The 27,139-nt window shown below is 41.6% G+C and overlaps 2 protein-coding genes across 4 annotated transcripts in view; one reads left to right on the top strand and one right to left on the bottom strand.

The window, feature by feature from the left end:
• The window catches only part of RALGPS1 (Ral GEF with PH domain and SH3 binding motif 1), a 777,507-nt gene that overhangs the window by 679,851 nt on the left and 70,517 nt on the right, over positions 1 to 27,139 (bottom strand). The window lies entirely within an intron of this gene.
• On the top strand, positions 729 to 9,062 carry LOC115472954. The gene is made up of 2 exons (XM_030207501.1): positions 729 to 800; positions 7,886 to 9,062. Exon 2 carries the CDS (start codon positions 7,892 to 7,894, stop codon positions 8,681 to 8,683), a length of 792 nt encoding a protein of 263 aa, XP_030063361.1. The 5' UTR covers positions 729 to 800; positions 7,886 to 7,891; the 3' UTR covers positions 8,684 to 9,062.

Below are 27,139 nucleotides of genomic sequence, written 5' to 3'. Positions count from 1 at the left end.
CCTAGCCAAAAATGTCAAACTGTACTTCATGTTTTTGTTCCTAGGGAAAGGAGATGGGATTTGATATATTGCTTTTTTGTGGTTACAATCAAAGAGGTTTACATATTATATACAGATAATTTATTTTTGCACCTGGGCAATGGAGGGTTAAGTGACTTGCCCCAAGTCACAAGGAGCTACAGTGGGAATCAAACTCAGTTCTCCTGGGAATCAGACCACTGCACTATCTATTAGGGTACTCCTCCACTCCATTTCCTACTGAGTACTCAGAAATGTCCTGTACACAAGAGATAACCTGGAAACTGAGTATCAAGTGAATGCTCAAGTACACTGAATTAAACACAGTGGTATCATTACATCTAAAATTCCTTACAAACAGCATAATATCTGGAAAACATGCAGTCACTCCATTTAAATACTAAATTATGCACAGTCTCATTTTTAATTATAACGGTCATAAATGCTCTTTGGCCAATTTGAGTTAGCGTCTTAAGTCATCTGAAGGTCAAGTACAGGCAGAGAGAACTGGAGATTGGGTGGGGGGGGGAATGCTTTCATAAATCATCTCCATGTGAACGGACAGTATCCACAAACACTGACATGGTGCAAAATAGAAAAAAAGCTTCCCACGTGCTGTGTGGTTGCCAAGGAAGCTTCAGTGCTAGCCAACTCAAACACTGAAAGGGAAAAAGCAAAGCCCTAGTATCTTTCCTAGAGGAGAAGGAGGACAGCAGCTGCAAACACTGGATGGCTTACTGCAGAGACATGCTTGGGCAGCTGAAACTGGAACTGTGACCGAGGTAAAAAAAGAAAACCACAACCTGGGACCTGTGCTCCCTAACTCGAACCTTACTGACTGAGGTGCTCACACCTTTGCTTTGATAAAGGGCCCAGCCACTACTGTTTGCCATATTATGCAGTAAATGTATCATCCTGATGAAAATAGTTGTCAGAAGCTTAGAACAATGCTTTAGCAGTGAAAATGGATGTTTAATGAAACTACTCAGCTGATGTGCGACTGCAGCTACATGTGTACTGCCTGCATGTGCACAGGTCTATGAGAAGTGAACAGAGGAGTTTCCAGGGTTCAGGGGAGGTCGCATTTACACAAATACTTCCAAATTTTTGTCTGTACGTGTGTAAATTAACGCAGAAAGTTTGTGCAAGCTAACAAGCCAGTGCAAAATGGAAGCGCAGAGTGTCCCAGGGGTCGTTTTCTAAGCAGAAGCAATTTTAGAAATCCAGTCAGATCTGTTCAGTGAAAAGTACACATTTATAATATACAGTAACTAGCATGTTCAGAGTTCAACTGGAAATGCAGGTAGTGCCAGAAGAAAATAAATAGGATAAAAAATAGGGGGGGGGGGAGCCTTCTAAGAGGTGTGGCAATGCTTAGCAGAAGAGACAGAGTGCCCACCAAGCAATCATGTATCAGCCCTTTACAACAAACAACTGCATTTTTAATTCATTTTCTCTCTTATTCTGGAGCAGCCAGTTGCACTTATACCAATCAATAGCCTTCCAAGTGATGCCTTTCTTGAAAAGGACCTATTGTGGTGGCTTTTTCAGAGACTAAATGCTAGATAAATATCCTGGTTCAGTACAGCGCTTTTAGGTTAATTTTGAGGAGGAAAATATGAATCTTTTCAAATCTAATGCTTAATTATTCAGTGGGATTTAACTGTGTAGGATGGTTCCTACCCACCCCTAGAGCAGATATTCAGTGACACTTTACAGTGTCGCTGAATAATCTCCTCTGACTGTCACAGCACTATCCAGGTAGTGCCAGGGTGGGCCCCGAAGTAACCCGGGTACCAGCGATTTTCAGTGCCGGCGCCCAGATAACTATCTGAGCATAAATAACAATCCTAACTTGCCCAGATAGCTATTTGGGTACTGGCACTGAATATCATTGGTATCTAGACTATTTCCGGGAGCAGATGAGCCCAGATAATTAATGCTGGTACCCGGATAGGGGCTGACTCTGAATATTCGGGCACGAATCTGCCTGCGGCTGAATATCACCCAGCTGATTATCAATAAGCACTACAATTTCACTGCCCACCTGGACACAGATCCAGAACATTTTCTGTTTCTGTTCTACCTGCTGCCACTGTTCAGTTAACTGATTTAATCAATGGATAGACTTACAGTAGTTGAAGTGCTATGATACCTTTCAATGGATGAAAACATAAGGGACAATCCATTTCAAAAGAAAAGTCTCAGGTATGTAACAAAATGATAGTGTTTCCTCTAACCAAGGTAGGCCGGCTCCACTCCCTCTTGTACACGAACAAGTCTTGTTTTCAGCCAAATCAAAAATGTCAAGTTTCCAGACTGTCAATCTAGGACAAAGTCTACAGGTACATTTTATCTGTAAACTTTGTACAGTTCCAAAGTGAAAGCATAGGCATGCTTTCACTTCAAAACTTACCATAGATAGTTCTGTAACTGCCTTGCGTAGGGGTATTTTGTCAACAGAAAATAATATGTGCAGATAAGGAAATACAATTTTGAGTGTATTCTTTTCCAGTCCTCCCCTAGAGGAAATTAAAAATATTGGTGGTGTGGAACCCCCATGCTTGCTTTTAACTCTATTGAAAGAGGGGAATTTTCAGACTGGCGGTGTGTGAGTACATGGGTTTGAAAGTTGCCTTCATACATTAGAATCACTGTATGCAAATAATATGCTTATCTCCTGTGGATATCCTTCATGACAAGACCACAGTTGATTCTGTTTAAAGAATGCTGCCATGCACCCAGCCATCTGGAAATGGTACAGAGAGGGGTTATTAGGATACCTTTTAAACTAACACTCACACATCACAGGCAGTTAGGAAAAAAAATAATATTTGAAATAAAAAAGACAACCCCCTCCCCTAACATTCATCAGTGTTGACCTGGGGCCCACACAGAACTTTGTGTAAGTGTCAAGGAATACAATCCTTTCCTCTTCATAACACAATCCAAAGGAAAATAAACCAGCTAGGAAAATGTGTAAAAGTTAATGATGTCATGTGTCAAAAATGCAATCCAATATGGTAACACTTTAGACTTTATCCGCTAACAAAAAAACATATTTAGTCTCTACGATTCAAGGGCTTTAAATTAGATTCAGTGTGAGACACACAATAACTGGAATAAAATAATGAAAAGAGAGGGGTCTACAAAGAGTCTGGCATTAGTAGTTGGAGATGCTGAATGGCAGTTTACTAGAAATGGTGCCACACAGCATCTCTATGGCTTGTTTTTGTCACCTTTTCTTACAAACCGAGCACAAAAACATCTGGAAAATGGCGACTTTTGAAACAAACAAAAAAAAATAGATGTTTTTCTGGTTCAAAAATTGCTATGTTCAGGATGAAAATTTTAGACATTTTCAACAAAACGTCTACAATTGAACTTCATATTGAAAATGACCCTCTATGTTACTATGTGATAATTTGGATTGGGCGAAGTGCAATTATTGCAGTCCTAAATTCATCAGGCATAGATACTGCCAGCTGCTGGCTTCCGGATCGACTACAAAAAGGGGGATACTGTGACCAGATAAGGCACTCACTCATAGCAAAGAAACACTAGAAGTGAACAATGGGTATAGGGTCAATGAGGTTATAATAAGGGACAACATAAGGTCCTGTGATCACAACACTGGACTGGAATGATATGCTGGAGAAAGGGTCCTTTCGTTAGAGAAAAGGCTCACTTTAAGTAAATGAATGAATGCATTAAAGGAGCCTTGTCGGGGAGAAGAGATCTAAGGGAAACAAAGAACTAGGGACAGTAATAAAAAGGAAGCAGTGAAATGGGAACAGATCATTGAATCAGGCATATTAACAAAGGGAAAGAAGGAAAAGACCACTTTGGGGCTTTTTTTTTTTTTTTAGCAAAGTAGCAGGAAATATAGACAAAGAAGAAAAAGGAAGGGAAAAGTACCTGGAGAAACAGAGGGACAAAACAACAGGCAAAGGTTCAGCCAGAGGGGGAGACTGCTCAACCAGTAATGTTTCAAAGTTTATTATTCATTTGATATTCTGTCCTACAGTGAAGCCATCTAGGCAGTTTACCTAAAAAATACAAAATTAGTCATCTTCAGAATGCATGAATGGAACTACAGTATTATAGGAAAGAACCTAGAAGAGTATAGATCTATTATGCGAATGCAGAGTTACACCATACCCTCACAGCCAAAGATCAGTGTCACGTTTACTAAACAGGAACTGGGTTTGTGAGCCCTTGGGCCACTGCCGAGGAGCGGCAGTGGCAGGCAAAACCACCCCACGCTAGAAACAGGGCAAATCTCAGGCAAGCAGTTAGGCTTCACCTGCACTTGGCCACTTTTCACCAAGAGTTGAGCTCTGGGCTTCAGGTGGCCAGCAGGACTTGCTGGACAGGGCAGGACTGGATAACAGCAAGGCAGCACAGAGACTGAGGGTCAGAGGGGAAAGGGAGGAACATGGGCAGCAAGGCAGGAGACTGGGCAAGAAGGGAAAGCTAAAGGGCAGAACAGAAAGTTGCAGAACAGCCACAAAACAGGGAACAAACACTGACTAACAAGACACAGAACTAAGAGCTGCAAGCAGCCCCAAAGCCAGAACACAGACCAACAGAAACTAAACACAGAATTACAAACAAGAAACCAGGCAAAGAAAGCAAGAAAACCTAAACTAAACACAGACTAACTAGAAACAGGCAAGAATCTCAGGCAAACAACCGGACTAGCAGAAGTGCAACAAGCACCAACATACCAGGGCCTTAGACGCAATGCAAAGGCCAGCAGAGAGATTTCAGAATGGCTAATAAGCCCTGCAGCAGCTGAGGCTTCAGCTGCAGCAATCACCAGGCAGCTACGAGTGCTGTGCAGGGCCAAACAAGACAGACAAATCTGGCAGCCTGGAAGATCCGGACTGGACTAGGCTAAAGTCTGGACCGGGTAGGAACAGCAAGACAGTCTATGGCAGTTCATAGCAGCGACCGGTTCTGGCCACCAGAGGGCGAGGTGAGCACAGACGTGACAATCAGATGCAAAATAAGCAGCAGCCTGAGAGAAGTAATGAGCTTTCGAGCCTGATTTAAATTTAGAGAATGAGGCAAACAGTGCTCTGTATTCGGCTTACAGTTCGGTAAGTGGTGGATGGTGGATTCAGTTTGCAGTTCGGCAAACAGTGCTCTGGGTTTGGGCTTACATTTTGGTAAGCAATGGACGGTAAATTTGGTTTGTATTTTGGCAAGCAGTGGTCAGAATTTGGCTTATGCTTCAGCAAGCGGTGCCTTGTGACTTTGGTTTGCTCTTTGGCAAACGGCGTTTGGTGGAAAACCCTCGGCCTACACTGTTGGGTAGGCGGCATAGGTCACAGTGAGATTGTTCTATTAGGATAGGACTGACAGAGAATACTGAAGAGAGTTTAGACTCACAGATTTGTTCGATACATAAGTGAAAATAGGAATACCAGTAATCTGCATGTTTGTGCAGCTCTGCTCAACTGATCACTTGCATGACAAGATGTTCCAAAAGATTAGAGCACAATGAGTACCATTCCACAAGGCTGGGAATGAGGAAAACTCAGACAAGTGAAGACCTGATAGTTGAACATCGGTCATGAGAGAGTGATGCAGGCAGTACTAAAGGACAGAATAGTGCAGTGGTACTTTGAAGCTAGTACATTACAGGATCACAGTCAGCAAGTCCTTATGATAAAGCACTTAAGAAAACTAATGATACAGTTTGGTACATAACTAGTAGAAAGAGGGAAGTAATATTACCTTTCTACAGGTCTCTGGGAGACTCCATCTGGAGAACTGTGCTCAGATGCATGCATCTGATGAACTGGACTCATGTCCTCAAAAGCTGATGTATCTGGTTAGCCTATAATATGCCACCAGTCTCTCTGCCAGAATGAAAAATTCAAGAACAAAAGGCTCATCATATGAACTATAAGGGAAGAAAGCTTATAAAGAATGTAAGAAAAATACTTTTTCACTAAGAGGGTGGTAGAGGCCTAAGGTTCCCAGTGGAGGTGATAAAAATTCAAACACTGGCAGAATTCAAGCATGCATGGGTCAAACACAAAAGAATTCTAGAGATGAGGACTGTGAAGTAAGACCTGTGACATCACAGCAGGCATGCATGAAAAGGTAGACTGAACAGATCAAGCAACCTTTATCTGCTGGCATCTTGTTTTCTTTCACATAATGATGTATTCTGGTATTCAGGGTTGGCCCAACCACTGGGCAGGCCAGATGTCCACCTATGTGCCACAGGTTTTTTTTTTTGGGTGGGGGGGGGGGGCACTGAGGCAGCTTTCAGATTGTCTACCCAATACAGCTGACAAGGAGTCTTGGGACCCAGCAGGCTTGAGCATTCACCGATGCTCATCTCTCCTGTTTTTATGGAGGCAGGATCCAGCAGGCTTTGAGCACATCCAGGTGCTCAAGGCCCTGCACCAGCCATGATGAGGCTTCTTGAAAATTGTTAACAGGCGCCTCAGTGCTGTCCTAGAAGAGGTACAGAATGGAAACCATTGAACACCTTGGGGGGGGGGGGGGGGGGGGGGGAAGGCAGAGAGATGAAGATGCACTAGGGAGGGGAAAGGAAGGGGAAATGCTGAACACCTTGTTGGGGGGGGGGGCAGGATAGAGATACTGGATACCCTCAGGGAGGGGAAGTAGAGATGGGGAGATGCTGAACTATGGGACAACAAGAAAGGGAAGGGGAGATGGAGGGAACGTTGTAAGCCACCCCTTAGTGGGGGGGGGGGGGGTCACATGACTGAAGGTTTGCCTAGGGTGTCAGACACCCTTGGGCAGGCCCTGTGTTATTCACCCCATCAGAATTTCAAATCAATTCGCATCTCAAAATGGTTAGGTCATAAGCCTCCTTAAGACAAAATAAAACCTACATACACTACAGAAAAATCCTGCACATTCTTAGCTTGTAAGTGGTGTTTAGAGAGATCTGGGCAGTAATCCTGAAAAATTCTCGGGGGTAAAATAAATGCAGTAAGTCTTGTCTGAGCTGCCAGCATTTTCATGCCCAAGTTCTAAGATCAAGCCTGGAAGTAATTCCCCCACGCAGTATGAGATCAGATGCATTTTCCTTAAAAAAATGTTGCACACCATAAGGATCAGTTCTAGATATCAGTGGGAATTAGAAGAAACTGGTTCAAGGGCTTTGGAAAACAAACAGAAGAAATATGTCAGTTCCAAAAGAAAGTCTACTCCGTGTCTGCTCAGGTCACTAATGGAATCACTCCCATCTGAAACAGTTGTTCATTTTCCATTAGCTGGGGGAAAAAAAAACCAGATTCAGTTTTTCCCAGTGGCTGACCATGTGTCTAAAGAAAGCATCAACTAGCCGTATGTAATGGTAATGGGAAACCCTGAACAAGGAGAGAAACCTGGACTCCTGATACACAAGACCAGCAGGGAAAAGAAAAGCAACATGGCCAAGCCATACAACAAAATAACTATTGCAGTAATGCTGGCATAGTAAGAAAATAGATTTAAAATAAAAGGAGACAAAGTGGTGGGAAAAATAAATAAGGAAATACACATTCAAAGACAAGAGGAAATGTAATCAAGTTGCGTGGTCAGTTAAATCTAACTGTAAGAAGGATTTTAAAAAAACACAAAGGATTTTTAAAACCCTCTACTATCATAAAATATAAAAAATCAAAAGCATCTCAGTATAAATAATACATCACAGTGCTTCCACCCAATATGACCTTATTTTAACACACAAAAATCACAAGGCCCCAGATGATGAAAAAAATAGTAAACCTCCCCCCTCCCCCACCACAATCCACTGTGATTTACATGGGTAAAAAGCTCTTTACTACTGTAAATGGCAAACTCATAACATATTATCTTTTGCTAATGTTTTCAGATAACAATGACAAGTCTGAGAGAGCCTAAGCCTCACACCGTGAAACTCAAACAAGAATACTGGCTCCAGGAGGATAGTAAAACCAAATTGCTACAGCTTGGGGCAGTCTGTATGGACAAAGTAGTCGAAGAACACCACTATTATGACACGAGTACGTACGCACTAGCAAGAAATGAAATGTGGCTGAGTCAAAAAAAACAACAGTGGCGGCTTATAGTAGTCCATCAGAAGCAGGAAAGACATACAGACATGGATCCCAACACAGGAAACATCTCTCAAAAGGCCACAAAGCAGAGTTTTCCATCTGCGGGCAATGGAGAAAAACAGGGGCACGGAAAACAGGATGCTGTCAACGAAGATATTAGTGGAGAATCTCGAACGCAGAAATATAACAGGTCGGATGTCAGAAAGGGAGATAAACATCAATCCAATAAGTTAAGAGGTGACCAACCAAGTATACATCGCAGTACTAAACACCATGAGTTACTTGATGAGAAAGAGATAGTGGCGTATTTGGTTCAGTTTTTACACCCAGCTTTGTCAGAAGATGGAAGAAACATGATGATGAAAGAATGCTTGCAGCTGTCTGGGATTCAGCATTATGCAACCTATCGAACCACAGTAAAGGAAACCTATCAACTGCTGGATAAGTATCTCATTACTGTACACACAGACGACACAAGTTCTAAAAGGGCAGCCGTCATCTCCATGGATTCAGATGTACAAAATATCGCCAGAGGCTTTGAAGAGATGGAGAACTTGGCCAAAGAACTGAAGCTTCAACATCAATCAACATAGTACAGGTTCACAAATTCCCATCATTAATTTTCCTGCCACAAAGTATCTTCTACAAGATCTCCAGCAAACAAAGGGACTGGAATTCCACAACCCTCCACTGCAAGTATCGAAAGGAAAAACTCGGTGCTGAGCATGACAAAATAGGTTGGGCTTCTTCTATTATTAAGCAACGAGTCATGCTTTGTAGGTGTAATGTACAGGGAGTAGTACAGTGCTCATAGAGATTTCAAACAAAATTCCTGTGTTTACTTTAATGCTCTCAATTCAACCTCACCCCTGGGCCCGTTCCTTCTTGATGTAGGATAAAGTATGCGTTCTATTATACGTTTTCCCATAATCAAGGGAAGAGGAATTTTTGAATGGCATTTTTAAAAATAGGCAAACATATGGAAAACCTTTTGAAAACTGCCACCCCCCCCCCCCCCCCCAAAAAAAAAAAAAAAAGAAAAATCAAGATGTCACTGTAAAACTACATTTTTAGATGTAAAAAAAAAAAAAAACCAATGAGATCAGTATTAATAGGGGCTCTGGGACCCTGATCTTTCCATTTCTATCCCCCTCTCCAGAATATTGGCTTCATTTTGGGGTCCTTTTACTAAGGTGCGCTGCTAATGGATTTAGTGTACACTAAATACTAAGAAGCCCATAGGTATAACATAGGCTTCTTAGCATTTAGCATGCACTAAATCCATTAGCACACCTTAGTAAAAGGACCCTTTTTGTCTGGGTAAAAATTCCATTCAGAAGAGGGCCTACCAGGTGATATTCAAAAGTGCTTATCCGGATGTGTGCTTTAAAAAAAAAAGAATGCTGGACTGGACCACCAAATACACCACAACACACATGGAAAATTCCCTATGATATGTCCAGAAAAAAAAAACAGAAAAAGTAGAGAAGGGACAAAGGCCAACCAGTAAGTCAAATGTCCAGTGGTTGATTGCAGCAAAATTTATTAAGCGATAAGATACATATAGACTCGACTTGGACCGTGTTCAGGCAATGACATTGCCTGCCTCAGGAGTCAAGTACAGAACAGTCTCTATTACCCAACCTTCACTAATCAGACTGTCTGGCATATCCAAGGGATCCCCAGTGATGTCATTGTGGCTTTTTTTTACACTTTCCTGACATCTGATTCACTGGAAGGGCAGACCTACCTCTGTTTGGATTTGCTACCGAGTCCCTGTTTTAACTGCAACACTTGGAAATAGTAACATAGTAAGTGACGGCAGAAAAAGACCTGTACGGTCCATCCAGTCTGCCCAACAAGATAAACTCATATGTGCTACTTTATATGTATACCTGACCATACAATAGGGTAACTAGGTATTTTGCTTTATAGAAACTGTAATTGGCTTTGCTTGCAACTGAGATCCTGCTTTCACCGCAGCACTTGAAATACACATTTTCTATGCATTTTCAATATGTTCTGTGTTATCCAGCTTTCCATTTATCTGACAATGGGCCGGTCCCTTTTATGTCGGATAATCGAGACTCTATTGTATCTGTAATTGATATATGTCTAATTCAATCATTATAGAAACAAATAGACCAAATGGTACACTTTTGGGGCTTCTTTTACAAAGCCGCGCTAGCGATTCCCATGCAGCCAATGAGAGGAAGCCCATAGGAATTGAATGAGCTTCCTCTCAATTGCAGCACCGATAATCGGTAGCATGGCTTTGTAAAAGAAGCCCTTGGTTTCCAAACCGCAAATATCAGTGCTCATGCTTACAATGAAAGCATCTTAATTTATATATATGCCCCAGGTACAAAAAGTACATATATATAAAATATGCACTTTTGTACCTGGGGCAATGGAGCTTAAGTGACTTCTCCAGGGTCACAAGGAGCTACACAGGAAATCAAACCCAGTTCCGCAGGTTCTCAATCCACTGCACTAATCATTAGACAACTAAGCAACTGTAATGGGGAGAACAAGAAGGACAAATATTTAGTGCGGCACATTGATGAATGTGTGGCTGCCGTAACAGCCCATCATTAGTCATGAGTTTGACATACCTTCTTTAAAGGAAGGGTGAGGCAAGGAAGGTTTTTTGGGGCTGGGCACTAGATTTAACCACTCAGCTGCACTATTTGGCTGATATCTAAGTAACTTCATCATATTTTGACTTCTAACAGCAAACCTACAAATAACCAGCTGCAAGATATTCATATATCTCAGAGCATCCACATAAAGATATTCATGTAACGTATCCTAATCTCTTTATGTAGATTCAGCCCCGGTGAATACTGCTTTTCTGCTTTCCATGATGACCACAAGCACATGCCTATGGTCCAGGGCAGCAAACACAAAAGATTAAGGGTATACACAAACAGCTAAGCCTTTCTTTTCTATAGAAAGTAGATCAAAAAGCTGCACAACCTTGTTTTTGCAGGCAGAGTGCAATTAGCTATGAAGCCAATGCTCAAAGGGTTTATGCGCCTGACTGAGAGCAAGGCTCCTAGGTTGGCCTCTCAGAAAATTCATGCCTAAATTTTCACCGAACTCCTAAATTTACAAGCCTATATATAACATGCATGAAAAAAAGAGGCAGATTTAAGATGAAGATAAAAACACAGGTACTTAACACTGATTTTTATGCAGTGGCTTCATTAACAGCCATGCATCAAATAGGTATAAAATAGGATGCATAGCATTTAGCACACACTAAGCTTTAGTAAAAGGTCCCTTTAGGGATCTAACCCTATGAGCCTAAATTTAGGAGCTCAGCTTTATCTGATCATTGGGCCCTACATGTATAGTTTTGATTGGCTATGTTTGTCAAATCTTTATGAGGCTACAAACATGCAAGATCAAAAACTCAGTTAGGGAATGCCTTTCCTAACAACTCACTCTGCCTTCCTCCAGATGCTGAAAATGTCCTAATGATTTTATTATTTCTTGTCTCCTTACTGCTCTGGAAGTAAATTGGGCCCATGCCTCTGATTTCACCCCATGGATGTGGCTGGATCTCAAAGAAAGAAAGAGAGATTAAATTCACCTACTAACAGCTGGATATGTGTCATAGTTACACCAGCACCAATCTGGTCAAATTGTGTTTGCCTTGAACATAGTGACATCTAGTGGTAAGATAAGTTAACCACATAGTGAAATGTCTTTTTTTTTTTTTTTTAGACCAAATTTAACTTCACTTAAGACCTGGATGTTATGGGCTGCAGAAGGCAATGGTAAACCTCTATAGTAGGGTAGGTCACTGGCAAATTCACAAGGAGCCAACAGTGAGGTCCAAAACAGCAGGTTTAATGATAAAGCACCACAACTGAACATAGCTGACACGGAATTGTGTTTCGGTGAAGGTCACCTGCCTCAAGACACAACTTATTCCACAACTTATCCACCACAAAGCTACCTTACTGAAGGTACCAAAGCTCTAAAATGCATTTTGAACCCTTGGAACCTTCAGTAAGGTAGCTTTTTCTTCAGCTTTCCGGTGGATACGTTTTGGTATTATACATAGAGCTGTTCTCATAGTACAGAGCTGAACAATTTGACAGCACTTCATAAGGTTCTCTGACTGAGGCTGGTGACCTTTGCCAGCCGTGTCTGTTCAGTTGTGGTGCTCTTGTTTTGGATCTCCCTTTTTCTGACTGAGGGAAACTTCTATAGTATTCTGTCAAGAACTGGTCACAGGTACCGTGATGAAGCTGTGGTCATCCAACCCTAAGCAGCCAGAAATGATTAGAAAGAGGACACATAAATATCACAAGTCCCAGTCTATATTTATATAGCTAATCCAACTAGCTGTATAATTTTGAATGTTGCAACAGTGCATAGATAGATGATTAAGACTAAGTCCAGAGCTTAAATGCAGGACTGCTGTGCCTCAGATAAAAAGCCTTCATTCAAATCCATTCAACTGAGAACTTTCACTGAAAATAATGCATGAATAAATTACAGCAACCCATTGTTCCATAAGCATATATTTTCAAAATTCTATTGCAAAACCTGTATGTTTAAGAGATTATAGATAGAAAATACATCAAATAACATTCTAAGTATGTCAAGTATATCACAGTGATAGGGCACTTGGCTAAAAATAACATGTACCAGACATATTATTTACATTAATTACATGCACTATTTTTGGGACATCTGTGTACCTAAACCATTGTTTTAATTATAGGAATCAGCAGGGGCTGGGCCAACATTCTGGCTAAAATTAAGATGGCAAAAAAGGGCAAAAGGTCATACGACCAGTTTATAAGCAAGGATTTGGAGCCTGATTTACTTAAGCTGTTTTTCTGCTGTAGGTTTTTTCCTACAGATTTAATAAGCTTTTTTGCTTATTAAATCAAGCCCTTAATAGCCTAAAACACCAGCTGAGAAAAATAATCCTATAAATGTAGGGTGGTTAGAGAACAAATTAATATATTCAAAAGGGCATTCATAGGTAGACTAGAAAATTTGATATAAGAATATTTTTCACGGTTTAGACTTATTGGGACCAAGTATTATAAATACTTGCATATAGGAAGTATTGCTCTAGGTTCTGTTTTAAACATGAGCAGCCCTTTCATATTTTGTCATGTAAACACTATGGATGTCTCTAAGGGGTCCTTTTACTAAGGTGTGCTAATGGATTTAGCATGCACTATGGTACAGCCCACTGTATACCTATGGACTGCATGGCAGCACACACTAATTAATTAGCATGCACTAAATCCGTTAGCGTATCTTAATAAAAGGCCCCTTAACATTCAAAGGTTCTAAGTTTTATGAGTGGTGGTGATTCTGGCACCATATGTGTTTTCTCGTAAAATAATCTTGGGGCTCATAAAATCATTACACAGTCAAAGTTATCCATCTAAATAGGGGGGTCGATGCAACAAACCACATGGCAGACCCGTGCACGGATGGCTGAGTGCTTGGCTTCTACCAGGAAATTAAAACCACATGATGCAGTAAGCTAATGAAATGCTAAAACACACAAAGGTTCTGCGAGGAGGGCGGCTCACTGTGCACATGTCCAAACAAAATGACAATGCCGGCACACATCTGTGCCAATTGTTGAGCACATAAAATTCTTGTATATAAAATTTTAGCAAGGCTGATAGTGCCAGCATGCATCTGCACATAACTTTCAGTTTTTTAGAACATACAGACAGGATTTAACAGCTCATGTATGTATTAAGTTGCAGGTACAGTGCAATCCGCTTAAGTGCAAGGGTCTGGGACCAAAGAAATGCATGCAGTTAACCAGTGTGCGCACTTAACCGTTGTGACCTAAAGAAGCTTGACATCTGATAAACATATGTACAGTACTGTTTATTATACATACAGTATACAGTCTCCGTTAACTGACGTTAGGCTTACTTGAAGTAATCAGTCATAGTCCTCTGAATACTCTTGTGTCTGTGAGTTCCATAGACTACGTCTGCCAGATGATAAAAACAGTCATAGCACTGACATCCAGTGGCCTCCAGATAGGCCCAGCGCTCTTGCAAACGTGACAGGAGGTTGTTGAATTTCGTCAGCATGTGCCTTGCTTCTCATTTTATCATCTGTTTCATCATCAACCGTTCGTTGCCTGCGTGTAGGCACATATCTGGACATCAGTGCTGTCATCAGTTGTTTGTAGATCGTAATCAACAGCTACGTAGTGATGAAACTCCTCTTCAGTAACACAGGCTAGGATGTCAATAGCCTGTTCATCTGACGCGTTTGCAACAGCTGCATCTATTTCGTCCCTCTCCACATCCCTAACAAAGCTTGCCCGTTTGTAGCAGTTCACAATGGTTGCCTGTGTAACATGATTCCAGGCTTCTTTCTGCATATGTAGGGAATCCAACAGTGATAGATTACAAGCCAGTTCAACAGCACGTTTATCCTTGCCAGTCTGGTCATCCATAACGCTCAACAGACGACGCAGCACAAGAGTCCGACAATGTTGTTTGAAATTGGCTATTATGCCCTGATCCAGAAGTTGGATCAGAGAGGTAGTGTTTAGTGGCAGGGAGACCACCTTGACGTTAGACAGTCTGACATCATCACTGTGTGCAGCACAATTATCACAAAGCAACAAAATCTGACGCTTTTGTGCCCGCATTCTAGTGCCTAACTTCTTTAGCCACTGCTTCCAAATTTCCCCTGTCATCCATGAATTTACATTAGCCTCGAATGACACAGGAAGTTGCTTTACATTCTTGAAGCAATGGGGCTGTTTGCTCTTTCCAATGACAAGTGGTTCCAACTTCTCACTCCCATCCATATTGCAGCAAAGGAGGATCGTCACTCGGTCCTTCAACATTTTACCTCCTGTAGTTTCAGCTTGTTTGAATGCAAGTGTTCCATCAGGTATCGCTCGCCAGTAGAGACCGTTTTCGTCAGCACTGAAAATGTCACGAGGTGTGGACTCGTTCAAGATGGTAGGAAAAACTGAAACAACTCAATTTTCAGCATCAAAGTCATCAGCGTCTTGTTTTTCACCATGCTGTTTTTTGAATTTTATGTTGTTCCTCTCCTTCCATCTTTCCAACCATCCAACAGTGGCTTTGAATTCAGTTAGCCCAAGATGCTTTGAATTCAGTTAGTCCAAGACTTTCAGTTAGCTGATTTGCTTTCTCCATAAGCAGTGGACCACTGACAGGAAACTGTCTGCTCCTGACTTGAGAAAACCACCAAAGAAGAGCATCTTCTACCGCCTCAGCTTTTTCCCGCCCGTTTTCGTTTCCGTTGTGGATTTGTATTGTTTTGCCAGTCTTCCAGACGCTGGTCTTTCTGCTTCAAGATACGTGAAATTTGACTGGGATTGACACCATATTATTTAGCAATAGATGCTTGACTTTGTTTGTTTTCTAATTTTTTAAGAACTTCTATTCGTTCAGCCAGTGTTAAAGTCTTACAGTTGCGCAACGACGACCCCAGTGTACACTCTAACAACATTCTTTCGCTTATTCTGCCTGTGGCAGTTAAAGAGGCGGTAAATTTGAAATCTCGTTGGTTGTCACGCACCAATCGGCTTCCATATTCCGTGTGCGCATGCTTATGCGGAGTCTTTCCTGCAGAGAAGCGGTCTTAAACCATGCATATAAGCAAATCTTGCACTTATCAGTGGTGCGCTAAACCAAAGTTTTTCCCCATAGAAATTGATGGTGCCAAAAACGGGACCGAAGTACGGCATGCAGTTAAACAGAGCATGCGCTTATCCGACGTGCACTTAAATGGAGTGCACTGTACTTGTCTGGTCAAAGTAAAATGACAAACCCATTATTTAAACCCCCAAAAACTGGCACTAAATCCTCTCAAGCAACCCTTTTAAACTGCCCCAGTAATATCAACAAATTCTCATGCTGTACATAAGTTAAAAGACACTGTTTCCTTCTTTTCCTTCCTGCTTAATAGCCTTATTTTCATTTTAATGCAGTGTGTGCTCATGTGCACCACACAAGTTAATTCCTGCACTCAACCTCTTCCTGCACTGTGCAGCCACTACCAACGGATAGGGATTTGGGGCCACTTAAGAAACATGGAGGGAATTTTAAATAGGGCATCTAACTCTGCATTGAGATGTTTGGCCTAGTTGTTAGAGCACTGGTCTTGATATTCAGAGGTGCCTGGTTCAAATCCCAATGCTGCTCCTTGTGATCTTGGGCAAGTCACTTAACCCTTCATTGACTCAAGTACAAACTTAGAGCCCTTCTGGGCCATTCAGGTACACTGGGAAATACCCAGTGTACCTGAATGTAACTTACTTTGAGCTACTACTGAAAAAGGTGCAATCAAAATCCAAATGAAATAAAAACATCTAGCTCATAGCCATAATCGAACCAGAAAAAAACATCTAAATTTCTGGTTCGATTATAGCTTTGAGCTAGATATTTTCAAGCTGGACACTTCTATCTGCAAGTACCATTTTCAAATAAAAAATGTCCCAGGGGGAAATGCAGAAAAACAAGCCATAGGGACATGTATCTGGCAGCATTTCTAGTGCACTAGCCACACATCCCAGCAAGGCAGAGGGGCAGCCTAGTGGTCAGTGCAGTGGACTTCACATAAAGGGTCCCAGGTACAAATACCACCTAAACCCCTTCATATTGTATGGTGAGCCCTCCAGAAACACAGAAAACCTACTGTACCTTAAGGTCCACTACTATGATAGCCCCCGGGCTGGTAGGTCACTTATATATTTAGGCAGAGGAGGTATTTCTGTTTTTCAGGAGGAATCACATATTTGTACTGAAATGAAAAAGTCATAGGGAATTGAACCTGGACCCTGTTGTTCACTGTCCACATGCTTGTTGCTTTTTTATGAATGGTCATAATAACTAGAGCTGTCATACAGCCTTTGGGGGGGGGGGGGGAAGGGGTCATCCCTCCAGTGGTCAGCTGTTCAGTTAGGGCACTTTTTTCTGACTTAGTCGTAGCAGAAACAGGTCTAGATAAAAACATACTTTTTTTTTCCACCCTGGACCTTTTTTTCCTATTGCATTATCACAGAAAAACATCCAGATTGTAAGCCCACACAAAACAGGCCTCCAATACACCCCTTTGCTCTCTGGACGACCTCAGTGAAAAACGTCCCAATTCTGCCTTTTCAAAAGTCACGATTTAGACATTTTGGATAGAAAAAGTCCTTAAGGCCTTAACCCTTTCATATATGCAGACGATGTCACAATATACATTCCTTACAAAACCAAACTAACAGAAATCACAAATGAAATTGAGCTCAGCTTGAACATCGTGGACTCATGGGCAAATGCATTTCAACTAAAACTCAATAAAGAAAAAACATATTGTCTCATCCTCTCATCCCAACACAGCGCAGACAACCCCACAAGCATCAATACCCCAGATCACAACCTTCCTATCTCAGACAGCCTGAAAATCCTCGGCGTTACAATGGACCGTAAGTTAACTCTAGAGAGCCAAGTGGCATCCACAACAAAGAAAATGTTTCACTCACTGTGGAAACTCAAACGCGTGAAACAATTCTTCCCGGGGGAAACATTTTGCAACCTGATACAATCAATGGTACTAAGCCACGTAGACTACTGCAATGGAATCTATGCGGGATGTAAAGAACAAACCTTAAAGAAACTTCAGACCGCTCAAAACATGGCAGTTAAGCTTATATTTGGAAAAACACGATTTGAAAGCGCAAAACCCCTCCGTGAAAAACAACACTGGCTCCCAATCAAAGAACGCATCATCTTCAAAATCTGCACCCTGGTTCACAAAATCATCTACGGTGAAGCCCCGAGATACATGATAGACTGGATCGACCTAGCAATTGGAAACACATCCAAATCAACATGAACTTATCTAAATATGCACTACTCAAGCTGCAAAGGACTTAAATACAAATCAACTTACACATCATTTTTCCTAAATAAGCCCACAACTGTGGAACGCATTACCAAAAGCCTTGAAAACGACGTACGACCACCTAAACTTCCGGAAATCGCTAACAACTAACCTGTTTAAAAAGGCATACCCTACCGATCCAACTTAAATGCCTGATCTCTGCAACACAACCAAACTAAAACACGTAATGGACGTAACACAACTCTTCTGTTCTACGATTCCCTACTGTGGCTGTGCCACATGAACTTTATCTTACCACAACATTTGTTCACACCGGAGTCTGCAAACGCCTCTACGGTACTATGTAAGCCACATTGAGCCTACAAATAGATGGGAAAATGTGGGATACAAATGTAACAAATAAATAAATAACAAATAAAAAGGTCCATCTGTCACCTTGGGCTGCTTTTGAGATGTTTTTCTATTTTGAAAATGAGCACCATTTATTTATGGTTTGCTTATATCCCACATTTTCCCACACATGCAGGCACAAAGTTAAATAAAATCACAAAATAGGAAACTTAGAAAAGTATACAAGGAGGAGGCAGGATGAAAAACATCTAACAGGGTGAATCCAACAGGGTAAGGGTCAAGAAGAGTGCATCAGTCAATGGTGAAAAGTGGGGAGTAAGTCTTGGCAAAGTAATAGGACTTTAACAACTTCTTGAAGAGGGAGTGGTCCGCTTGGGTTTTAAGGTGTTGCGGGAGTGCGTTCCAGTGCTTAGGACTCCAATAGCGGAAGGACGAGGCGAAGATCCTTTTGTACCTGACACCCTTACAGTTCGGGAAGTGCAGATGGAGATAGGAACGAGCAGCAGGATTGGCATTTCTGGGCGGAAGGTCGATCAAGGGGTGCATGTAATCTGGGGCTCTTGTACAGGCAGCCAGTGTAATTTGAAACGCAAGGGTTCGGCATGTACAAAGCGTCGTTCTCTTAGGATGAGTCTCGCAGCAGTGTTCTGAACTGTCTGGAACTTTTTCAACAGTGAGGCCTGGCAGTCCGCATAAATTCCACTGCAATAATCCAAGTGGGAGAGGACAAGCCAGTGGACAAGTGTGCAGAACAAATCTCTAGTAAGGAAGTATCTGATGCGCCGGAGCCTCCACATGGCGTGAAACATATTTTTGGAGACCAAGTGCACATGGTTATCCAACTGGAGGTGTGTGTCCAGATGCACTCCTAAAAGCCGCAGGCTGTTGGCAATCGGAAGAGCAGAGCCCATTGCTGGGAGCACTGTGTCAGTTACTGGGGTGTGGATGGATGAGAGGATGAGACACTGTGTTTTGTCTGTGTTTAATTTGAAATGGAAAACCCGAGCCCAATGCTCTATGGTGGAGAAGCAGGCATCAATGAGGTTAGCAATTTCTGACACGGTGGTGCGAAAGGGGATGTAGACTGTGATATTGTCAGCATAGATGAAAGGGTTGAGGTCCAGTTTTGCAAGAGCGGCGGCTAAAGGCAACATCATGATATTGAATAAGGCAGGTGAAAGTGGAGAGCCCTGCGGAACTCCACAGGAGGCCTTCCATGGAGCAGAGGTAGCGGAGTTCACTGTGTCCTGGTAAGTTCTTGTAGTCAAAAAGCCCTCAAACCAGTGTAAGACAGGACCTCCTATGCCAAAAGAGTCCAGCAGATGAAGTAAGATTTCATGGTCCACCATATCAAAAGCACTAGACATGTCAAATTGAAGCAGCAAAACCTTCCGTCCGATGGATACCTCTCGTTTAAAGTTAGATAAGAGAGTGACCAGGACAGTCTCAGTACTATGTTGGGCCCGCAGTCAGTAGGTTTTCAAAATACTGGTCGTGATGTTTTCAAAAAGACATATTTAGTGCTTTTATTATTATTAATTACCAAAGGATATAACTTCATATATGCAAATCGCAGCAGATGAGAATATGTCAAGAGTTGAGGAACACTTACACTCCTGCCAGCCAGAGGTCCTGAATGCAAATTGGGGGGGGGGGGGGAGGAGGGGTCAGACGCCCAGGGCTCCCCCGTGGCTACACCCTTGGTCTGTATAGCAGCATTCTTAGAAAATGGCCACATAGAAAAAAAGGCACTCGCTCTCCCCCGTCCAGTTGCTTCGTCTAATACAGAGAAGAGAAAGTGGGTCAGTGCACATATCTCAACAAGCTGCACCTCCAGCCAGTTCCATGGGCCTATCGGACGAGGAAAACGTTACCCCCAAAAAACAAGTCTATGTACGATTTCTGAACTCAGCATTAGCAACAACAGCTCCCCCCCCCCCAAAAAAAAAACAGCCTAATTTTCATGTTATTAAGCAAATAGCAATACTGCAAGGGGCACAATTCACAGCCCTTGGAGGGGGAAGAAGCCCCATGCATTACACAAAGGCATCATAGTCGAGGAGCAAACATATTGAGTTCTTGATGAAGCTGCAGGCCGTGGCACCTGGCCAAAAACAGCTATGACAGCTATAGATAGAAAACATGTGTAGAAGCAGGAATCAAATAGATCTTGAATGGTCTTGGCTGGCAGTATCTGATGTTCTGTAGGGCACAGAGCATAGCCCTCCCCCAGCAGTATCAATTTCCACCGTAGTTGCCAGCATGTAACTCTTCTTCCTTCAGTGGAGGGAAGTTGATAATCCATTTTCAGAATGTTGACAATGTTCCATACCTTGGTTCCTTTTCCTAACTGATTGCAGGTGACATAATTGATCTTCTAATGAGCTGCCATATGCTGTGGTTATTACATCTATTAAGGATAAATGTCCACACATCCTGTGCACAAGTGATTCCAGACACAAATGATCTCTTTAAATAGTAACACACCTAAGGACATGTCCTAACAATTTACATGTTTAGCTATTTCAGGACGAGGTCTTTTGTCTCTAGAGGCATTTCAACCACTACCACATTTCAAATCAGCATCAATATATGGTGTTTCACTAGAAAACATTTGTAAAACACGGAAAACAAGGCAATTGCTTTGCAAAAATAAGATCCCAAAGCACATGACAGATGAGACACCCAGCTGACCTGGTCATTCACAATCAACATGAAGCCCATCTTCTGCAGAACATATACTGTGCGCAGTCTGTAGAGTTTACAAACATATCCGTGGCATATCAGAAAGCTGAATATATACCTATTTAATCATATAGGGGCCCTTTTACTAATGCGCACCCAAAAGTGGCCTGCGCTGGTGTAGGTGTGTGTTTTGGATAAAGGCTGGTCAATTTTCTCAGCGCACCTGAAAAGAAAAGGCATTTTTTTTATGTGCCGGAAAATGGACGTGCGGCAAAATGAAAACCAGCGAGCGTCCATTTTCAGCCTGAGACCTTACCGCCACCCATTGATTTAGCGGTAAGGTCTCACATGCTAACCGGACGGTAAGCATCCAGCACACGTCAACTGCCAATTACCGACGGGTAAGCGCCATGTTATAGAAAACAGAAAATATTTTCTAGCGTGTGCTTTGGGCATGTGCCAAAAATGGAATTACTGCCCGGGGCACGCGGTAGCCAGGCGGTAGTGCCAAGTTGATGCTTGTTAGACACGCGTAGGCGCCTACGCGCCTTTGAGGAGTAGCCTAGTGGTTAGTGCAGTGGGCTTTGATCCTGGAGAACTGGGTTTGATTCCCACTTGTGACTCTGGGCAAGTCATTTAACCCTCCATTGCCCCAGGTACAAATAAGTACTTGTATATAATATGTAAACCGCTTTGAATGTAGTTGCAAAAACCACAGAAAGGCGGGATATCAAGTCCAATTTCCCTTTCTCTTTTCTTTGTAAAAGGGCCCCATAATGATCCTTGATACATGTCACAGGTCAGCATATCCAGGGCTGGTTTAACCATTAGGCGCACAAAACAGCTTTGGTCAAAGCAAAGCAATAGTGCCCAACAACCACACAAAGTCAGAGAACTGTAAGTGTGTACTTTTATCTGCAAGGAAAGCGGGCAATTTTCAAATAACCCATTTACCACTGGTGTCCTGTTTATTTTAGAATACGGTTTAAACTATCAATTTTAATTCTTAAAGCTGGATCGGTTTGGAACTATTGTATATGATACAAGCTTTTGAACTTTATCATCCTCCATGGGCATAAAGATCAAACGGAATGAGACTACTTTCACTACTAGATTTAACAAAAATACATGACATGGCTACTAGGGAGGCAGCCTTCTCTGTTGCAGGTTCTTTATTATGGAACAAATGACCAGAAGATTTACGATTAATCGAAACCTTTCCAGATTTAAAAGCAACTACAAACATACACATTTGCGCAGGCATTTACATTGTAAAATGAAGATACACATGTACTAGGCTAAGGGTGGAACAGATTGTGTTATAAAATGTTATTTTGAATTGTTTGTGCTTTTATTGTAACTTGTCTAGATCATAGGCGGACTGGAAATGAGAAAAATAAAAGACTTTTAGAAAACTGCCCACATTTCACAGACACACACAAGGTATAATATTTAAAAGTATGATATCAGAAATGTTCAAAAATATTTGATTGATAACCTATCTCACCAAATTTTATTCCTCCAATAAACAAAATATTTTATTTGCCAATGCCTAAAAGGAGAGAAGATGGGGAAGAAAAACAAGTTTTGCAGGATTTAACAGCGTTTTTGGAGCATTCTAACGATGGGATTTTTGAAAGGCAAACTCTTCTTGTGTCACTGGTTTTTGAACAGGACCTAATATGATAAAGAAATTGTTCTTTAAAAATCTTGCTAAACTATAAACTCTGGATATTTCCAGACATTGTGAAGGTCACTCAGGAAAGACGACGTGCTTTCTTGGCACTGAGAGACGAAGTTAAAGGGTTAGGTGGTACTTTTCTATTGGCATACCCTTGTAAATGCCAAATAAGATATCTCTATAATAAGTATATTTTTCTTGAACCTGAACATTTGAAATCTTTTATAGATTTTAAAAAATTGCACAAATAGATCCAGTGTGAAATATAGATCATGTAATTCACAGTAATATATACGTGATGTAATCTAGGCCATATTCTTATATTTAAGTTACTTAGATGATTCTCTCCTATGTTTTTCTTCCCCCCCCCCCCCCCCTCAAATTATTTGTGGTCTAAGAAAGAATAATATTTTTCTTTATTGAAATGGAATTTTCAGTTTCAAAATTTGTATTTAATTTTCTTCTGTTTTTCTTGAACAAGTTGAAATGCTTGTAATTGGATGCAAAAATTCATACATAAAAGATTTTTTTTTTAAAGTATGATATCTAGTTATGTATTTTTTGTAGGACTGTTGTAGGAGGGGTGGTTTGGGGATGCTCATGAGTTTAATTATCAAAATCGGGGCGGGGCAGCAGAGGGACCGGCAAGGAGCTAGAGGTCTGAAAGTTAATTGAAACAGTGGGGGAGGGTAGTGGGGTACAGGAGCCTAAACTTATGTCAAGGCTGTCAACTGGATCCAGATTCGCAGGACAAGGTTGATCCATGCCTGGGTTTACCCCATTGCATGCAGGGACTTGTAGTTCTCATTTCCTCATTGCATTCCCTAAGAAAAGCAAGACTCCAAGTCCCAGCATACACTGGATCAACCCTGTCCTGCGAATCTGGACCCAGTTGGCAGCCTGACCTTATGGACATGTACTCTACACACAAAATAAATTTAGCTACTCTGGCTCAGGCACTTCCAGGAAGGGGAATTGGATTTATGCATAAATAAAATACATGCATCGGTGCTTAAATTAAAAGCAAGTATAAATATAAGCTCATACCTGCCACACAAGTCAAGCAGCCTGCAATAGAATTAACCCTCCATACAGTTGACTGATGCTCAAGTCATCACAATAGTATTAAAAAAAAGCTAGAGTATTAACTATTTTTCACAAAATACCTACACAACAAACAAAATTATTACAGCAGAATTGGTATTCAGAATCTAATACTGAAGACTGCCATTCAGATTCCTACATCCACTCTAGATAATGTAATTGGTTTCAGAAAGGCAGCCTGCAAACTTGAGAATGACCATGTAACACCCAGCAAATTAGCTTAGGGTCACGTTAGTTACCTCCGTTTTGCTAACTCACTAGTCATTACTGCTATTGCTTTCAGATCCTTTCTATAGGGTACTGTGCTTCAGCATTGTTAATTAGAATCCAAAGCCCTTTCAATCATGGTTTTCTGAATGACAGCAACACATGCTGTCAGCAACATCTACCACTGCTGCAGTATAGTTTATCTCAAGTGGTAAGAAATGATCTGTTGCAGCTTTCCATTCCAGTTTAAGGGCAGTGCTTTAAAAGAAAGCATATATGTATGTTTCCTGAAAGTCTATTTAGCTGCTGTTCAATTTAATAAATTCAGCAATCATGTAAAACGTTTTATCATGGTTTTTATTTTTTTGTGGTGTAGCCTTATTGTAGGAGCTACTCCAACAGCAATTAAGTCACAGAGGGGCCCTTTTACTAAGGTGTGTTGGCGCCTACGCGTGTCCAATTTGTTTCAATTTGGAACTACCGCCCAGCTACTGCATGCCCCGGGTGGTAATTCCATTTTTTACATGCATCCGATGTGCATGGCAGAAAAAAATTTTTATTTGCTACCGGGTGGCGCTAACCAGGCGGTAATCCTCAGTGTATGTGCACTGAAGATTACCGCCCGGTTAACACGTGAGACCTGACCGTTAAGTCAATGGGTGGTGGTAAGGTCCAAGGCCCAAAATGGACGTGCGCCAATTTTTTTTTGCCGCAAGTCCATTTTTGGCCCAAAAAAAGGCCTTTTTTGCAGGCATGCTGAAAAATGGACCTGTGTGTGTCCATTACACGCACCGACAACAGTGCAAGCCATTTTTCGGTGCATCTTAGTAAAAGCCCCCCAAAAAAACTTGGCAAGGGAATCTAACTAATCACAATTGAGAGTGCACAGTATTTTATAAAAAGCTTAGCAAGCACTGAGCCTTTATAAAAGCATGTGACATAGCACCCTACCGAAAAAAACAATTTTATAGATGAGCATGCTCAAAAAACAAGCGGTATCACTAGGGGTTTTATAAGTAGCGTAACCTACATTTATCAGAGGCCAATTTGCAACTCATGCATGTAAGTGATGCCCCTTGCACATGTAAGCGGTGGCTTTTGTAAGCTTGTAACTTCAAAAGCAGCTGAGGGTAACATTTTCCAAACCTCTTTCCAGGGAAATTATTTTGAACACTAGTAAGGTAAATACTACCCCCTCCCAAGTGCTCCTCCAAGACCCAGGTACAAATGAGAAGTTAGCTGTGGGCTCTGCGTAACTCGAAGTAGGTTTAAATACTGACAGGAACGAGCATTCTGTGTACGGGCATTGCCACTCGTTTTGTTTTATTAAAACAGATAACCAGTAAACAACAAATCAAATCAGTGTCAACAGAACATCATTACAACCTTAGATACATTGCAAATGGGTTTACAGCCACATTATGTGTATGCTACCAGTCTTGACATTAAAGGCCCTGTTTACTAAGCATGTATGCGCCTACAATATCCCTATAGGCACCTACACGGTTAGTGCATGCGCTAATTGTAGGCGCGTTAAAAACGCTAATGCGCCTTAGTAAACAGGGCCCTTAATCTCTGCAAAGTGTTGGTTTTTCTGATATAGGTAAGAACTCCCTCATAAACAACCCACCCCCCTCCCTAAACCCCCACCCAAACTCCCAACAGGAAAATAACTCTCTCACTCTGGGGTTACTCTTTACCTTGGACGTTGCCATTAAAAATACAGGTATACTTTTAAGGACTGTCCCAATCATGCCCTTTGAAGCACCTGAATGTTGCCATCTATAAATAGAAGCAGCAGCTTTTCCAAGATTGATACTTGGGGATTTTAGGGGGATTTGAATTTAGGTCAGATTGCCCCAGGTACAAATAAGTACCTGTATATAATATGTAAGCCGCATTGAGCCTGCTATGAGTGGGAAAGCGTGGGGTACAAATGTAATAAAAATAAAAAAATAAAATAAATACAGTAGATATTTTCCTGTCCCCAGAGAGCTCGCAATCCAAATTTGTACCTGAAGCAATGGAGGGTTACGTAACTTGCCCAAAATCACAAGAAGTCACAATATTTTGAACGCTGGCTTCCCTGGTTCTCAGCCCTCTGCTGTAACCATTTGGCACTCTCTCTGCAGGATTCTACACAGTGCGCCTAGAGATCTGCACCGAAATCCAGGCGTATTCTATAACAATGGAGTAACTTAACTGGCTTAACAAGCTAATCAGCGTTGATAACAGAACTTAACAAGCAATAATGAGCACTAATTAGAAATAATTAGAATTTGCACGCACAGCTCGCTAAGCATATTCTGTAATGAACTGCATCTAAATTCTAATGCGCAGAGTTCAAAAGGGGTGTGGTTATGGGCAGGGAAATGGGCATTCTGAAATTTATGCACATAGTTATAGAATACGGCCCAGTGCACGTAAATCTACATGCAGGAATTTACATCACATTTTCGTTGGTGAAAACGGAGGCATATAGTTTTAGGAACTGGAATATCAACTAAGCATATTCTATATACCGCACCTAAATCTAGGCACCGCTTAAATAGAATATGCTTATTTAGGTGGAAATGTTTATCGTGCAGATTTTTAGGCGCCTTATATAGAATCTGGCCCTCTATTGGGTACGTCTACAAAGGCGCACTAGAAAATGGGCTTAGCGCATGTAAACACGGGACTTTCCTGTGTGTAAGCCCATTTCTAGGAAGACCAGGAATTACAGGAATTTTCTGTACTTCTCTTTCAGGTGGTACGCTAATGTTTGCATTAGCACATATAAAACTTGAAAAAAATGGATAGGGGACAGTCCTATTTAGGAGGCACCAAGGGCTTTCCGTTTTATGGATGCACTAACTAGTTTATTTTTTTTAATTACATTTGTACCCCGCGCTTTCCCACTCATGGCAGGCTCAAAGCGGCTTACATGGGGCAATGGAGGGTTAAGTGACTTGCCAGAGTCATAAGGAGCTGCCTGTGCCTAAAGTGGGAATCAAACTCAGTTCCTCAGTTCCCCAGGACCAGAGTCCACCACCCTAACCACTAGGCCACTCCTCCATTAGTGTGCATTATTCAGAATGTACTAGCTAAAAGGCACGTCCACACCCATTCTCCACCCGACATGCCCTCTCCAAAAAAG

Source organism: Microcaecilia unicolor, chromosome 6 (assembly GCF_901765095.1).
Source record: "Microcaecilia unicolor chromosome 6, aMicUni1.1, whole genome shotgun sequence".
Classification (NCBI taxonomy): domain Eukaryota; kingdom Metazoa; phylum Chordata; class Amphibia; order Gymnophiona; family Siphonopidae; genus Microcaecilia; species Microcaecilia unicolor.
Note: the sequence above shows the minus strand (reverse complement) of the source record. Positions and strands in the feature narration are given on the sequence as shown.